At 42.5% G+C, this 17,759-nt stretch overlaps 1 protein-coding gene across 2 annotated transcripts in view; it reads left to right on the top strand.

Moving 5' to 3' along the window:
* Nucleotides 1-15,595, top strand: part of CERS6 (ceramide synthase 6) — a 302,264-nt gene extending 286,669 nt beyond the window's left edge. The window contains exons 9-11 of one of the 2 annotated variants that reach the window (XM_072810951.1): nt 7,053-7,209; nt 7,750-7,773; nt 10,000-15,595. In XM_072810951.1, the coding sequence (XP_072667052.1) occupies nt 7,053-7,209; nt 7,750-7,773; nt 10,000-10,152 (334 nt within the window). In that variant the 3' untranslated portion in view covers nt 10,153-15,595. The remainder of the gene's footprint in view (nt 1-7,052; nt 7,210-7,749; nt 7,774-9,999) is intronic. The other variant, XM_072810952.1, reaches the window with a different exon arrangement.
* The last annotated feature ends 2,164 nt before the right edge of the window (nt 15,596-17,759 follow it).

Genomic DNA, 17,759 nt, shown 5'->3' with positions numbered 1-17,759 from the left:
CTTTTGCAGCCTTGACTACTCAACACTAGATGAAGATAATTGTTGAGACCGGGTGCTTCTATTACCTTAGGAGGACCAGGACAGAGAGGGGTTGCTTATCACAGTGAATTAATTATGAGACTCCTTTTTTTTCAGGTGTTAGGTACCCAGCATTTCTGTTCAGAGTAAATTTTAAATGCTTATCTATCAGCATCTATTTTTTTAATTTTATTTTTTTTAAGATTTTATTTATTCATGAGAGACACACAGAGAGAGAGACACAGGCAGAGAGAGAAGCAGGCTCCCTGCAGGGAACCCAATGCAGGACTCGATCCCGGGTCCCAGGATCATGACCTGAGCCAAAGGCAGACTCAACCGCTGAGCCACTCAGACATCCCTATCAGCGTCTATTTTAAAATGAATGAAACATGCCAGCAGATTATTAGACTGTCTTTAGGTCAAATCTACGTTTTATTTATGTTTTGTGTAGGTTCAAATGAAAACATATGCCAGAGAAACACACATCATGAAACATACCAGAATCTTCCTGGGAAAGCAAAACCAAGACCATTCAATTGCTCTGAAGTAAAGAACACCTTAACTTTGACTCTAAAGCAAATTTTACTTTCTAATCTACCCTCTCTTGCATTACACAGGTTTGCTCAAACTGAAACCCTGATCCTGATTCTCCTAGAGAAGCAGTCTTGGCTCTCTTTGGATATTAGATATGGTTCCAATTATTGTTGTGGTTTTTACATAGATAATTTCAGAAATCCCCAACCCAGGGCTCAGATGGAGCTCCTTGGTGGGAGTGAAGGAAGGAGTGAGGCAAAGCCTGTGGTCGCTTGCAGTGGCCAGGAGCTCGGGCTCCTCATTAACACCCCTCTGTAACTCACCCACAAGATGAGAGCACCTGGGCCTCTCATCTTTAACATCTCAATTACCGTTATATGGTCCTACTTCTAAATTACTGGCATATTTTATTTTATTTTATTTTATTTTATTTTATTTTATTTTATTTTTAAAGATTCTACTTATTTATTCATGAGAGACAGAGAGAGAGAGGCAGAGGGAGAAGCAGGCTCCATACAGGGAGCCCGATGTGGGACTCGATACCAGGACCCCAGGATCAGGTCCTGGGCTGAAGGTGGCGCTAAACCGCTGAGTCACTGGGGCTGCCCACTGGCACATTTTTTTTTTTAATTTATTTTTTATTGGTGTTCAATTTACTAACATACAGAATAACCCCCAGTGCCCGTCACCCATTCACTCCCACCCCCCGCCCTCCTCCCCTTCTACCACCCCTAGTTCGTTTCCCAGAGTTAGCAGTCTTTACGTTCTGTCTCCCTTTCTGATATTTCCCACACATTTCTTCTCCCTTCCCTTATATTCCCTTTCACTATTATTTATATTCCCCAAATGAATGAGAACATATAATGTTTGTCCTTCTCCGACTGGCTTTTTAAAAGTAAGATTAGAGCAAAAGTGAAAAGTGAAAATGTTCATTCCCTTTACATATCAAAGATAACAAACTTAAACTTTAAGATGCCAGTCATAAGAGTGAAGAAACAAAACAAAACAAAAAACAACAAGAAAAAAAAGAAGAGTGAAGAAACATTGGTTGTAGCTTTTCCAAATGAGACAACAGTGGAGGTCCTTCTGTACTGAGCTGTTTATCAGAACTCTGGGGCTTAAGGAGAAAGCAGAAGTCACATTAGTGCTTAGAATATAAGTCCTTAAATATCATATTAAAATGAGACTATGGTGTTTTCTTTGCTAAAACAAAAAGGTTGTAAACTTCCCTCTTCTGCATGCATGTATCTATCCCCGCCCCCAGTCTAAATAGTATTTCTGTGATAATTAATTTAATATGAAGAATGCATAAAAGGTAAGCATGAATACAAGTAACTCTAAGGCATAGTCAAATTAAATTGTTATGATTCATTAAACATCCATTAAAATAACTCATCAAGGCTAATCTGTTGGGGTGGTAACTGGTGCATCTGCACATCACCAATGAATTGCAGGGAGCTCCTCTTGGCCCTGCAGGCATGCATTTGCATCAAGAATCATGCAGAAAGAAATAACTGCAGACTGAAGCTTCCTCATTCCATTGTTCAGCAAGATTCTTAGAAAGGAGAGTGTCGAAGTGTAACCCAAAGATCCAGTGCTTTCTGTCCTTGGATCCACACCTTGGCAGACAGTTTTGGCAGAATAGACCTATTCGAGCATGTTTTGTACATGCGTGATGTGCCATCTAGTGGCTAAGTGAGCCTAAATTAATGAAAAGGAAAAATGGCCCTTTCTGGTGCCTTAATGCCTCCAGCCTCTCCACCACATGATTTGAGCAGCGGCAGGAGGGTTGACGCTGTAGGCTATTATTTGGGAAAGGAAAAAAAATCTATTTTCTTAGAAGCCATATGTCAAACCCAAATTACTGTAGAGGGAAAATACCGTACGTATTAGGGTAATTATGCAAGCCAGAGGTTGCAATTTGGTGGCATTTGGCCTGCAGAGGACTTTTTCCATTTTATTTTATTGATGTATAATTCACATATGTAATATAGTGCATAACTGTTCAGTGTTTAGCTTGATACATTTTTACATTTATAGTTTATGCAGGTATAATCTGCATAATTACCATGTAGATCAAGATCTAGAACATTTCCTGCATCCCGGAAGCTTCCCTCTATCAGTGCTTATCTAACCCCTCTTTAGAACTCTGTCACCATAAATTTGCAATAGCATCATTAAAGTATATATATACTCCTAACCCTCACCTCTGAGAAAGGAGAAAATCTTGCACTCACCATTTCAACAGTTTGCCCAAAAAAGAATAATTTCTTTATCAAATATTCTGTAGCTAAACAAAGGCCCCATTTCCTGGGTTTGCTGTTTTTCAGAGTCGAGTTGGCAAAATGATATCCCTCTCCCCAGTCTAAATTCCTAACATATTGTTTTCCTTACCAAGCTTCTCTCACTGAGAGACATAGCCACTTGGTGCACTGATTGTATTTTCCCAAGTGTCTCTGCAGGCATCCAAGTCAATTTTCAAAGAAATCCCATTACTTTGGAGCAGTATCTCAGAGGTGCCACCGACTGTCATGGCAAAGCCTATGAATTCTGATGTCATATTTCAGAAATTAATGTGAATGCCATGTCGCCAGTGACTGCATGACACCTGTTCAAATTAAGCCAAGCAAATCATAATGGTGAGAAAGGCTCTCAACCTATAATCCAGCAAAGGATTTTCAAATTTCTAATGAATAGCATAATGCAGTCATTGTCGCCATTTCTGCAGGACCTCTTTCTGTTCAAATGAAATTAGATTCCTTCTGAATGTCAAAACATATACTGTATCAGGAAGCAGAGCTAGTTCTGGAATAAAACTGATTTATTCCAAAGCTGTCTTATACATGCCTATTTACTTGATTACTAAACAAACACACAATCAACCAACATGTCTAGTGAGCATGTTACTCCTGGGTGTTTTGCAAGGTGCTGGAGATAGAAAAGCATAAGGTGTGTGAGCTCTCCCCTTACTGCCATGGAGTTGAGCCCTGTTTAGATCTGTTGTCCTCTGGCTTGCAACGTGGTGTTTAAAAAGATGACTGTGGGCAGTCCGGGGGGCTCAGCGGTTTAGTGCCGCCTTAAGCCCAGGGCCTGACCCTGGAGACCCGGGATCGAGTCCCATGTCCAGCTTCCTGCATGGGGCCTGCTTCTCCCTCTGCCTGTGTCTCTGCCTCTCTTTCTCTCTCTCTGTCTCTCATGAATAAATAAATAAATTTTTAAAAAGATGGCTGTCTCTTGGAATAATAAATAAGGCTAGAATATAGGCTTATCCTAATGTACTCCTTCTTACAAATAACTTATGGGGCTTTTTCTAATTATTTGTAATGGATTTGGGGAGAAAAAAAGAATGTAAAGAAAATGCAAAGTTCCCTAATGTACCAAAGAAAGTCTATAATGGCTTTAATTCCTTTCAAGAAATTACAATTTTTTTCTCTGTGTGTGTGCATATATGTACAATTGCAGTAGACCCTTGAACAGCATAGGTTTGAACTGCATGGGCCCACTCATATGGATTTTTTTTTTCAATAAATACAGTACTTAAATAAATGTTCTCTTCCTTATGATTTTCTTAATACTTTTCTCTAGCTAACTTTATGGTAATAAGACAGTATATAATACATACAATATACAATATGTATATTGACTCTTTATGTTATTGGTAAGGTTTCCAGCCTACAGAAGGCTATTAGTAGCTAAGTTTTAGGGGAGCCAAAAGTTAAACGCAGATTTTTGACAGCATAGAAAGCTGGTATACCTAACCTATGTTGTTCACGGGTCAACAGTATTTATTTTATGAAGTTGAGGTGATAGTACATATTTTTCTCTATCATAAGAAACTCTTGAAACATGTTTAATTCTTGAGGGAGTTCATAATTTCTGGAATAAGAATAAAAACTAATTTCTTAACCATTCCCTATTATTGGAAATTTTGATTGCTGTTTCAAAAACAGTTATAGCTGAGTGAAATAAGTCAATCGGAGAAGGACAAACATTATATGTTCTCATTCATTTGGGGAATATAAATAATAGTGAAAGGGAATATAAGGGAAGGGAGAAGAAATGTGTGGGAAATATCAGAAAGGAAGGCAGAACGGAAAGACTGCTAACTCTGGGAAACGAACTAGGGGTGGTAGAAGGGGAGGAGGGCGGGGGGTGGGAGTGAATGGGTGACGGGCACTGGGGGTTATTCTGTATGTTGGTAAATTGAACACCAATAAAAAATAAATTTAAAAAAATGAAAAGAAAAAAACAAAAAAAAAAACAGTTATAGAAATTTAATGTTTATGTATTTGAAATGAAGTCTTTGATTTTCTACCATACTCAAGGCCAGAACTTTCCAAACAGTGTTAAGTAATACTGGTGATGCTGGCTGGCTGTGGTTTGTACCTGATTACAAAGGCAGTGTTTTGGTGTTGTTAAATATGATGACAATGGCTGACGAGTTGAATAAAAATCATATTAAGGAAATCCTTTTAGTTCTAGTTTTTAAACATCAGCAGTGGGGAATTGAACATTACCAAATGTCTTTCAGTGTTTTTTAAATAATTAGGTTTGTCCCAATTTGGCCTATGGGCGTGTAATACATTTATATTAATAGATTTCCTAATATTGTCCCCTTCCACCAGAATGAATTCTATAATGTAGAGTAATGTACTTGTAATGAATTGTCAAATTTAATGCCATACTATTGATTTTGAGATTTTAGCATCCATGTTTATTGTTCATTGTTCTTGAGAGACAACCAGTGTGACAGGATTACAGACACACTCTGTGCATCTCATTCTGGCCTGTAAACGTGGGTTGCTGAAACTAGGGATGGGGAGCCTGTTTGGGTCTACTGTTCACTCTCCTTTTCTCTTTTCCTCTTATCTCAACTGCACATCAAGGGAGGTTTTTTCCTTTTGTGACCTGACAAAGTACTTTTCTTAACCTCTCTCAAAGCACTCATCACATTCTTTCTTATATTAAAATTTTCTGTATACCTGCCTTCTGTTCTTGCAGGAGTGCTCGGTGTCTTACAAGGTTTCCATCCCTACCCCTTAGCCACTAAGTGTTGTCCACCTAGCATCTCCGGCAGGGTCCCAGCAAGCGCTGCAGTGGCAGATGGTGGAGATACACTTAGATGAGTTCTGCCAACATTCTTAGATCTCCAAAGTCCTGCCATAAGCTAAGGAGGAAAGCAAGGAAGCCAGAGTGATTGCAAAATTCTGTGGGCACCGCGCTTCTCTTATGGCAGTAACGGAGTCCAAGAGGCATGAATCAACTTCTAAAGGCATAGGAGAAAGCAGAGCAGAGACAAGAGCACAGCACTGAAACCAGCCGTCATGTACCTGCCCCAGGTGGCCGCTCCTCCATCCTGGCCTGACGGTAGATTGATTACTGAGAGAACCAACTACTTCAAATACGTTTGCCTACCTCATGTATACACTCTTAAAATGATGTCCATTTATATCCAAATATTTTTTTTTTAAATCATTCCAGGTGCCTGGGTGGCTCAGCCAGTTAAGTGTCTGCCCTCTGCTCAGGTCATGATCTCAGGGTCCTGAGATCAAGCCCATGCTCCCCACCTGCCCCTGCCCACCTGCCCCTGTCCAGCTCCCTGCTCACTGGGGGATCTGCTTCTCCCTCTGCCCCTCCCCTTGCTTGTGTGCTCACTCGCTCACACACACTCTCTCTCTCTCTCTCAAATAAAAAAATCTTTTTTTTTTTTTTTTTTTTTTTATGATAGTCACAGAGAGAGAGAGAGAGAGAGGCAGAGACATAGGCAGAGGGAGAAGCAGGCTTCATGCACCAGGAGCCCGACGTGGGACTCGATCCCGGGTCTCCAGGATCGCACTCTGGGCCAAAGGCAGGCGCCAAACCGCTGCGCCACCCAGGGATCCCTCAAATAAAAAATCTTTTAAAAAGTCATTCCAATACTCATCTCAAGTATCACTTCAAAATGGTATCTTTCAATTGTCACTTTCCCAGAGGAAGGCTTACAGAATTAAGTATGTTGTAGGGTCTCGCCAACTAGACTGTAAACCACTTGAGGACAGGGATTAGGTCTAAGCACCACTGTGCTACTACACATACAGTTTAAACTTACTAACGAGCGTTTCTGGAATTAGTTAACCTTTTTTTTTCTTGCACTGTTATGTTGTTGAATGGTATTCCTCACCCTTAAAGACCAAAAGTAACTTTGAAGACGGAACAGGCCTTTTAACAAGTAGCAATAGAGAGAATCACAACCAAATATATGATGGAAATTAACAGAAGAAATGACAGCCCGTGAAAGAGGAGCGGAAGCACGTTCAGGCTAGAATTAAATGAATGTTAGGACACCAGGGAAATCGTTCCAATGAGGACTCTCCTAGGTACTTGGTCAGACTTCAGACCGTCCTTGCAGGGTGGGACCGTTAGTGGGTATCATTGGCTTTGAGATTCTGTGCAGTAAATGAAGTTCCTTTGAAAGCAGAGTGAAAGCTGTGTTCCGTGATCACTTTCTCTTTTTCCCTTAGGGTGTTAAATACCACGTTATTTGAAAGCTGGGAGATCGTTGGACCTTACCCTTCCTGGTGGGTTTTTAATCTACTGCTGTTGCTAATCCAAGGCTTGAACTGCTTCTGGTCTTACTTGATTGTAAAAATAGCTTGCAAAGCTATTTCAAAAGGCAAGGTAAGGTCAGACTTAACTGTTTCTGATATGTCCCAGAAAATTAGGTGTTTTGGTTCTTCCTAATCAACAATAACATTGTTATTTCAAATTTCATGAAAACTTGTATGTTTTCCTTCATTAATTTATCATGAACTCCTGGAAACACAAACCAAATTTTCATTTTCTTCTGTTTAATTTTTTTAAGTTGTAGCATTGCTTGGCTGATGACTCCCACCGATCTGGATTTATAATTTTAGGTTTAATGATGCCATGTTATTTGTTGTGTTCTTTCTCTCCCTCTGTCTCCCATGATCCTTCTCTGATTAAACTTGTACCGAACAGAAATTTAATAACGTCTTCCCTTTTATGAGAAGGGTTGCTTGATGCAATATCCCCATTTATGATTTTTCCAAGAAAATTTAATTAAATCTCTTTGTTTAAATGTGGACTCATGAGGCTGATTCAAATAATGTTTCTTGGGAGCAGTGACTTTTCCAGAACATTCTCTATGACATTTTCTTACTTTCATTGTTTATTCTCTTCCTTCTGCTACCGTGGAAGGCTGGGAAGTGGAACCCTTTACATGTAAGTTCCTCATACCTCTCTCTCTGTCCTTGTTCTGGGTGCCACTTCAGCCTGTTGGAGGGGCCCTCAGATGCTTTTGTTCCCCTGCATATTGCTCTAGCTAATCAGCTGGCACTGGCCAGAGGCTTTAACTGAATTGTAGCTCCCACCAGGTACAAAGGATACTAGAAACAGCTCACTGAAGACCCATTCTGTGAGCTTGCACTCTGCTAAATTTTCCAATGTTCCAACAGAAGGAGAGGAATATTTCCATTAGTGTTTAACGTGTTTGCTAAAAAAATAAAAAGATAAAAATAAAATAAAAAAACAGAAATAGACAAAAGTGAAGTAGAAGCAGAACTAAATTGCAGAGAGGATCCCCATGGTCCAGAATGGAGGCCTGTGCATCAGCACAGGTCTGCCCTGGTCTGCCCTGACCACCTTGTCCTCGGTGAGATAATAGGTAAATGGAGCTGGCCCCTTCCATGGGGCTCAGGACATCACAATCACGTACTGTGCAGCCAGTTCTCAGCATCAGCTCTTATACAAATCCAAAATATTTTGATGAATTAATTGTTTAGAGGTGGAAGTTGATTTTTTTTTTTTCCTGTGACCTCTTACTCTTTAAAATGAGCACAGAGTGTTTCTGTTAAAAAAAAAAAAACACTCCTTTTCCTCCTCTGGATACAAATGACATCAACATACACAATGCTATCAGCATGGTACCAGTAACTGAGGACGCAGGTGGATTCGATTACTTGTATCCTTATTGCATTGCTGTTTCCACCAGACCTCTGGTCTTCTCTCCAGATTGTTCCTTCAATCTTAAGGAGAGACGATTGTTAATTTCATTGCGGATGTCAGGCTTCAGAATATCATAACTGCCTTTGCAGTTCACCTACGACAGTTAGATTCATCTTGGCCTTGGGTTACGGACTCTGTTTTTCTATGAGTTATTTTGAGACGTTTTAAATTATTCCCTTCCTTGAAAGTAACATAAGTATAGACTTTTTTCCAAATGCAATTGCAAATAATCTTACTAAGCATGCAAATGTAAATCGGTCACTCTCTGAAACTGGCATTTTCTTTCTTATTAGTGGCTTTTGACCAGTGGATTTCTCAGTGTAGTGAAGCTTTACTATTATGCTGTCTTGGTGATCCACATTTGCCTTTTCTTTTTTTTTAAGTTCAAGTATCTTAAATAATTCAGTCCCTTTGGTCTTTCTGTATCTAAATCATCTTGGAGGTGGTTCTTGTGTGTTCAGTCTCCTCTCAAGGGGCATTGGCATAGAGTCCATTTTTACCATATTTATTTGATTGGTTGTTTCTGGTTAGAAAGTAGCAACAGTTCTGAGCTCTTACCTTGTCCCCACCCACTGGACAGAGATGGTGTTGTCCTGCAGCAACAGGTCGCTTCTCCAGTTGGGGCCACTGGTGGCACAGAGAGGATGTGATGGGGGAAAAAAGCCCCCAGTTCATTCTGATACACCTTTCAGGAGACTACCGATGCACTTCTTAGAGAAACTAATCTAGGCAACTAGATTTGGGAAAGTTTCTATGAAGCCAGGCCCCCCAGGTCCCCAGGTCCCTATTGCCACCCCACTCAGAAAATAAGTAAACGGTGCTCAGTTACTCAGAGGTCTTAAGGCCTGTTCGGTAAAAATGCTTAACATCATTTAGACAGAGTAGGAGGTTCAAACTATTTTAATTTTAAAAGTAGTTGAGTGTTTTCTTAATCTCTCCCTAAATTACTTCCTTGCTATACTGTGACTTTTTGGGGGGGGGAGTCCTTTATGGTAATGCATATGCTGGTGCCTGAGCTTGCCATCCTCATTATATAATGAGACTGGGTAGAGGATTGAAGAACTTTGGAACAATGGAAGCCCATTCATGATGATCTGGTCAATAGATTTTGTGGGGGAAGTATTTTAAACTAGACCTTACCCAGCAGGTTCCCAAAATGGTCTAGTACATTCTCATTGTCCAGAGGTACCTTAAAGAAGTCAGCATGTCTAGACATGCTCCTGTGAAGCCTAAATCCATCTCCATTCCATTCCTTGATAACTGACTTTGTCACTCAGATTGCATATCTCCATTGAAGGAAAACTAACTATCGTGGCAGTGTTCCTGTCTTCTTCGATTTTTAACATCTGGCTCTGTGTCCCTTCATGTACATGTACTTCTGACCATGCTGTACCTTAATGATTCCTTAGGAGCCGGTTACATTCATCTTCTTGTATTCCACAGGTGTCCAAGGATGATCGAAGTGATATTGAGTCTAGCTCAGATGAGGAAGACTCAGAACCTCCAGGGAAGAACCCCCACACTGCGACTACCACCAATGGGACCAGTGGTACCAATGGGTACCTCCTGACTGGGTCTTGCTCCGTGGATGATTAATTACTCAAAACTACAAGTCCCGAACAAAGTGAACTGTTTGTTCCTGGAAGTATTTAATAAGTTGCAAATGCAGTTCCTTTCATTATATCTCAGCACCAGAAACAAAAATTAGGATTATCAAAGCATTTTGAATAGTGCACTGCCATATGTCCTGTCTGTGAATGAAGAAGAATTACCATTCTCTATATGTAGGCATGCTGTATGTAATTGACACAAGGGAACAGTATTTGCATTTGTACTGTCTTAGAATATTATTTATATTTCATTTTTGTTTGTAAATCTGCGGACAAAAGAGGGTTTCCTCACTCCTTTTACTCTCTGGGTTCATGACAGTGAGGGAGATGTGCCATCTGCTTCTACCCCTTTCTATTGCTGTAACTCAGTTCGATAGGAGCATCAGCTTTATTTGTCACTTAGAGCAAGCAAAACCCAGCGCAAGATTCTCGTACTGCTCCAAACAGGTTTGCTTTCTTTGTGTTACAGTGCCTGTTTTGAAATTGCCTATATAGTCTCAGTGACCATTTTCCCAGTGTAAAGTTTAAACAGAATGAGCTAGGCTTTTTAATTGTCACTCTTCATGGTCAATTAGCACTTCAAATTAAACAGTATGGTTATTTGAGAACTTGAAAAAATTGTTTTGTATTGAATTGCTTTGGAACAGACGTTATTTCTTGTGCACATGGCCAAGATGTCTTCAATGAGTATGGTAACTAGTTGGAGGTGAACTTTGAAGGTTACAGAGGGGTTTTTTGTTTCTTTGTTTATTCCCTATTATGAGGTCAGTGCTCTGGCTCTGAAGGAAGACATTTGCGTAAGGTCATCGTTGAAACCAGTGAAGTCACTCTTACCGTTGGGAATTTGTCCTGTGATCTGAGAATAACAGAAAGAGAACAGCTGATTTCAACCAGGTTTCAGCACTACCCCCATAATTACCACAGTCATGAAAAAGAGAAGCTAAGTATAATTTGGCACAGCAAAGGAGACTTTGAACAGTTGGCAAAGGTCACCTCTAGTGCAAAGCACTTTATTGCAATCGGCATTCGAGGAAGTGCCTATCTAGTATTTGATCTTGATGTTTTGATTTTTCCGAACAAAATAAAGCCAACGGGAGAAGGACGATTTTACTGTTTGTCTTTTCTCCTTAAATATGACCCATAGTGACTCTCCTGTTGCTAGAAACTGAGCAGTGTTGCACTTGAAGTCCTTTGGTTTGCTTCTTTGAAGACTTGTTCAGTTTCCAGGAATTTTTATTCAAACAGAGCTATTTCCAGAAAAAGAAAAGATAAAAATTATACCGGACTATGGCAATATCAGCAATGAGGAAGATTGCCAAAAAATAAGTTGCTGTAGTCTCCTACCTGGCAGTGTTATGTATGTATAAATAAGAAAACCATTCACATAAGCCAAAGATTTTATCTCTTTTCTTCCAACTTTTAGTAAGAGGGAATAAAGAGGTATTACAAACACTTATTTCATACACAAAACAAGAGTCGAAAACAAGGTAGTAACATAAATCTGTGAGTCAGATGATACTGAAGACAACAGGAGCAGAAATCCTAGGGAGTGCATGTCTTCTTATGGCCGTTCAAATTTTTGAAAACATTGAAATAAATCTTTGTGCCCACAATTTGCAACCTGTGAGTTAATAGTCAAAATAATACTCCCAAACAAAACCTCACACCGGTTATTAAATCTTTCCCCACCTGTATATGAAAGAGTCTGTTTCTGTAAAGCCCATAAGTAATAATCGAAGAGCTTTAGACATATATCTGCTTGTTGATTGAGAAAACGATGCAACTAATTATTCTCATAAAGCCTTGTTATTTTATTTCACAAAACAGGGCTATGTCTAGGAGTATAATTTGTGGATGGCTTGAGACCAGTCATAAAACATCAAAAACACTTGTTCGTCATCTGAACATCTGCTAAAAGGCAGATATTATAAAATGTAGCAGCAAGCATGTTATGTAGCTGAAAAAATGTTGAGAAGGTGAAAGTTTCCTTTCTTATCAACTAAAATATGGAAAAGAAGAGTGAATTGTATCTTGCTTTAGTGTCTGGAGCAAGTCCTCACAACGGGAGACATAAACCAGAGAACCACAGTGTGTTCACATTTGGATCATCTGATACTCTACCACAGAAGAATAATTTCAGAAGATCGGCTTGCAAATTGTTTAGCAGAGTTGCATGAAATGAAGTAAATTGAGTCTGTCCTCAGCAAATACAAATCTAAGCAATCTTTTGTTTTTCCCAAAAGTCACTTCAAAGGAGGACTGAGAATACTCAGAGCCTCAGTGACCGATACATTAATACAGTCCCCAGTGTATCCATAGATTTTTATTTCATTTTTCCATTTTAGGGCAGAGAGTTCTTTTTGATTAATCAAAGTGGTGTTTGTAGACCTGTTAGGATGAAAAATAATATATTTCTGTCTACTCCTCCCCCATGGTGGCATGATAAGACTGAGAGAAAAAAAATATGTGTTATCTTATCTTCTACTTGTGCCAGGCCATAGCTTTGGAAGTGTATTTTGTATATTCAACTGTAGGTTACTGAAAGTGTTGTTTCCCATTAATTAACTTAGCCCATGTCGATACCTCCTTCCTCCTGGTCGTATTCAAACCTTTCCAGGGTAACAAGGGGTGTGTAGGAAGGAGCCTAGAAAAAGTAATATTTTATTCTCTAATGCTATATAGCTTTTCTAGATCTCTTAGTGGAGAAAAAAGTAGAAAGTCAAGTAGAATTTGGCCTTGGGTCAATAGATGACATGAAAATGTGTGATCTATGTACGTTACATGTATGTTTCTCCAAAAAACATGATAAAACCAAAATAGCACTGACTCATCCTTATCCATATTTTTTTTCATTAAAAACCATCCACCGTGTACAGTAGAAACTTCCCACCTCCCTCTCAACTTCCTGTTCGTGCCACTCACCCGGCTGAAACTGGTAGGATCCTTTCAGCCTCTTGCCTTAGGCTAAGATCACAGAGGGCCTAAGGTCAGCATATAAGCCAAATGTAGTTCACATTTCCAAATTCAGTGGTGCACATGTGGAGAATAGAGGAGTAACTGTCAGTATTTGGGATGATTAAGGTGAATGTCAGAAAAAAGGAATTTGGTTGCTGTTTCACCCCAAGATTTTATTAACATCCATCTCCTGCCAGGCTGCGAGACAGATGGTGTCCCGAGGTACCATCAGATAATGGAACAAGTAACTGACAAAGATGAACTAGGAAGGTGGGTAGGCTCCCCAAAGAAAGCAAGCAGTTGGGTGAGAGAAATAACTCTTCACTGAGATAAAATCAGACCGCATTTATCCAAAATCGTGGGTGAACCTCAAAATCTCCAGTTCTGTTGCCAACATCCCATTCTGAGTATTTGATTGAGGTTGCATTTGAGCAAACTGAATGCTTTTACCTTAGGCAGAAAGGGTCTGGACCTCCCACTTGGTGTATTTGAACCTCACTGTTATTTAGGCTGAAGGAAAAAATGAGATTTCGGTTCAGTTCTCCTGAATCTTTGCAAAAGAGCCCTTCAGAGAGAACTTTGTGGATGCCCATGATTGTTCTCCTTCTGTTCATGACTTTGTATCGATAGTTATTTTTGTCGCTTTCTTAGAAATGTTAATGCCAAAGTTGCCTGAATATTTGAGTATTCTTAATTTGCAGTGTACAGACTAATTCCAAAGGTGTTAAGAGATTCTGTTTGTGTATGTGATGCTGTCGTTATGTCCAGAGAGGCTTCAAGAAATCCTTTGGAAATAAAAGGTTAAATGTTTACATTTTCTGGGATATTTGAGGTCTTAAGATACTAATTAGCTTTTTTTTTTTTTCCTTTGGCTGATTTCCTGCTTTGTAGATAAGTATTAGTATCCCTGAAATGTAAGAAAAAACCAAATTAGATCAAAGTCAGCCTGATGAAAAAGTGATGACAAGGCACTTAGTTTTTAAGTAACTTGTATGGGAAGAGAAAATGCAGTTAGCTCTGATTATTGCACTTGCTGCCTAGCGTGCTGCTCCTGAAAGGAAACCCCTCAGTGACCATAAGCAATTCTTGAATTCATGCACATGCAGCAGATAGTACTGGTTTACTGTGGCCACACTGTGTAGTTTTTGATTGTAGCAGGCCAGAAGAGGACCCTGTGGTCTGCCTTTGTGTGCATGGTCCCCTCCCCTCCCCTAAGGGGTGCCTAGTAGACGCGAGGAGGCCCGTGTGTCCACTCTATGCTGTTGTAATGTCTCTAACAGGTACTCAGAGGGAGCATACCCGATGCTGGTTTTCTTGGCGAAAACTTACCTAGGAAACATAAAGCATCATAAGTAACAGTTTGTAAGATCCGTGGACACCCAAAGGAGACCCTTAGCCTTTTCCAGCTATTTCTAACTTAAGTTCATTCAGCCTGAAGCCTTTGAAAGGAATGGCTTAGCAAATGGCCACAAGCTAAGACCCCATCAGATCCAAGAAGTAAAAGTCTCTGCAGCCAGATGGCACATCTTACAGTGTCTTCACAAGACTCTTATCAAGATTGCCAGGAACTGACGGGAGGGGACGGTTAGCCCAAGATCTGTGTTGCTCATCTCATCCACCCACATTCCTCTCAGCCTCCTGGAACTCTTGATAAGAGGAAACCAAAATATTGTCACTTATCTGCTATCAACTTCCCAAAAGACTTTGGATCCGTTGCTTTACCACTCTTCTTTCTCTGATTCCATTTTTCTTAAAAAGTCTCGTGCCCATGAAAGCTTGGTTTCCTATTTTGCTATATGTGGCATGGCCTGGAAACCAGGGACAACAGCTATTGGTATGATTTCTGTGTTAAGTGAAAAATTAGATTTTATACAGATCATCTTTTTTCTCTTGGATCTCTAGTAATTTTTTTAAACTGTCGTTGTAAAACTGCCCTTGAGAAATTAGAGGCTTTTAAAGACTAGTTGCCAAAGATAAATTAGCTCTGTAATAGGAACAGTTAGTTATGTGGCAATTCTGGGACTTTGACTTAGGGATTCATTAATTTAAAGATGGAATCCCCCCCTCCAAGATTGATTTCCAAAAGTTTCGTGAAGCTTCTAAGCCTGTGATTCTCATCATCTTTTGGTGGGTGCACAGAATCGGTCACCTCCGTAGCCATTCGTTGTCAAGCAAGGGGGAGAGGGTTCGTTTGGGGATTTGATTTTTTTTTTTTTCAATTTGCAGTGAGAAATAGGATAGGTGACAAACTCTTACATGTTTTCTTGAGACAATTCAGTGCTTGAGCATCTCTGTCAGAAGTGGAATGATGTACTGTTAGCCAATTAGAATTATTTTATGTATTGTTAACTGTGTTTTGCTGATTTTTATATGAAAATATAATTATTCGTTCTTGATCTCTGGAAGCAATCATTATTATGAGGATCATTTTACTTTGGAAACACTTTCATAATAAAGATAAGTATTAAGAGGAACGTGTAAATGACCTCTTTTGTCAGCGCTACTCCGCTTGTGCTGGTACACGTCACGTCATCCTGGACAACAGTTCTTTCCGGGCACACATCATGCTGCCAGTTTCCGGCTCACTTCCCTTAAATCCCAGGTCGTATTATATTTATATGTTACATATGTATGTTATTTTGTCAGGAACTTAGCCAAGCTGCCCCACAGTATTGCTGCCTGAGCATCCATCCTGTTTGCAAGGTGGCCTGCGGGGACCTTGAACTGACCCTCGCCCCTCAAGCAGGTGCACGTCCTGGGGAGCAGCCCTTGGGTCAACAGTCTCCACGACCTCCTGGGGCCTCAATGTCCCCTTGCCCCTTAGATGAGAGCGCCACGGGGTTTGCCAAAACCCCACTCTTTTGAATTGACCCATCCAGCCTCACTTAGCCCAGGAAGTCGAAGCACTGTACCCGCGGACCCTAATAAAGGCAGGTGCCCCAGGTCCTGTCTCTGCCTTCAGCCTGCGAGGCCCTCGGGGCTCGCTGTGTGTACCTCCCCCGTGACCCGTGAATAATAAACCTCTGCGTTTTAACTTCTCTTGTGGCCTGTTGTCTGAACTTCACCATCTGATACCTTGTGCTCCACTTAAATAGTAACTTAGCATAGTTAAAACATTTATATGCTATATATATATAAGTCACAGATCCTCTTTGAAAATTAAGACATAAAAACTTTATTTAAAAAAAATTATTCATGAGAGACACACAGAGAGGCAGAGACACAGGCAGGGGGAGAGGCAGGCTCCGTGCGGGGAGCCCGATGCGGGACTCGATCCCTGCACCCTGGGGTCACGCCCCGGGCCCGAGGCACATGCTCCCCCGCTGAGCCCCCCAGGCGCCCGACGTAAAAACTTTAATGTTAGCTTTCATGCAGGGCTTCATTCTGGAAAAAAAGTATTAAATATTATTTATAGAGAGAACAAATATACCCGCCCGCACGGATTTTTACAAAGTATAAAAAGCACCGAGGAGAGGCCACCGCGCAGCAGCAGGAAGCATCCGCCCAGCATCCCTCTCCGTGTGCCCCCCCCCCCCCGCCCTCCGCGGCCGCTTGGGGGCGGGGGGCTCCTTCCCCCTCCCTGTCCCCCTGGGTCACCCTCTTCCCCGGCTGCTCTTCTGCTAATGTCTCCAGAGCCGGGGGTAGCCCTGACGTCCGGCAGCCGGGCCGGCGCCGCCAGGAGCATTCATGGGGGGCGGGGGGGGCGGGGGTGAGCGGCGCCCGCAGCCCAGGCCGTGACCCTGCGACCCGGGATCGAGCCCCGCGTGGGCTCCCCGCACGCAGCCCGCTCCTCCCTCGGCCTGGGCCTGCCTCGCTCGGTCTCTCATGAATCAATCAGTGTTTTTAAAAAAAAAAAAAAAAAAAAAAGGACAGCGGTGAGAGGCCTGCGCAAGAGTGGGAGACCGCGAGGCCGGCAGGCGGGGGCGCTGTGACCCCCGGGGCTGCCCTGCGGGGCGCAGACCCCGACCGCCCCCAGGAGGCTGCCGCTGGGAAGCCCAGAAGTGTCGGTGCTGGGGGGAGCTGGGGGGGAACAGGCAGAGCAGCCCGCGTGCGCCCTGGAGCCCCCCCCCCCGAGCTCTCCCAGAGCCCCCGGGCCCCCCTGGCCCCCAGAACACCCCGGAGCCCCCCGGAACCCTTGAGGCCCCCCGGAACCCCCCGGGCCCCCCTGAGCCATCCCCGAGCCCCCTGGAACACCCCCAGGCTCCCGGAGCTCCCTGAAACCTCCCTGGGCCCCCCAGACCCCCCGAGCCCCCCGGGCCTGGCCTGCCGGGCGCACCCGTGCTGGAGGAGCGCAGGGCCCCGCGCAGCTGCACGCTCCGGGCATCGGGCGTCGGCTCCCCCCACCCCCCCCGGCCCCTCGGGAGAGAGCATCCGGCCCCGAACCCCGCATTGCCCCGGGGCTGCAGCGGGCCCAGCAGGGGGGCCACCGCCTGAGCGCGCAGAAGGCGCATGGGGGGGGGCGGGGCTGGGCTTGCAGAAGTGTCTAGAAGCGGAAGAACCCAGAAGACAGAGCGCGGGGCTGCTGGAGAGCGGCGGGAGGAGCCAACGAGGCGCCATGAAGCAGCTCGTTAGGCAAGAGCTTGGCTTGGCCTGTTTGACTTGAACGGCGGGGCCGCGTGCACGGCGGGGATATTGTAC

This window comes from Canis lupus, chromosome 34 (genome assembly GCF_048164855.1).
Source record: "Canis lupus baileyi chromosome 34, mCanLup2.hap1, whole genome shotgun sequence".
NCBI classification, from domain to species: Eukaryota; Metazoa; Chordata; class Mammalia; order Carnivora; family Canidae; genus Canis; species Canis lupus.
The sequence above is the reverse complement of the archived record's forward strand: the minus strand, read 5'-3'. Positions and strand labels throughout refer to the sequence as shown.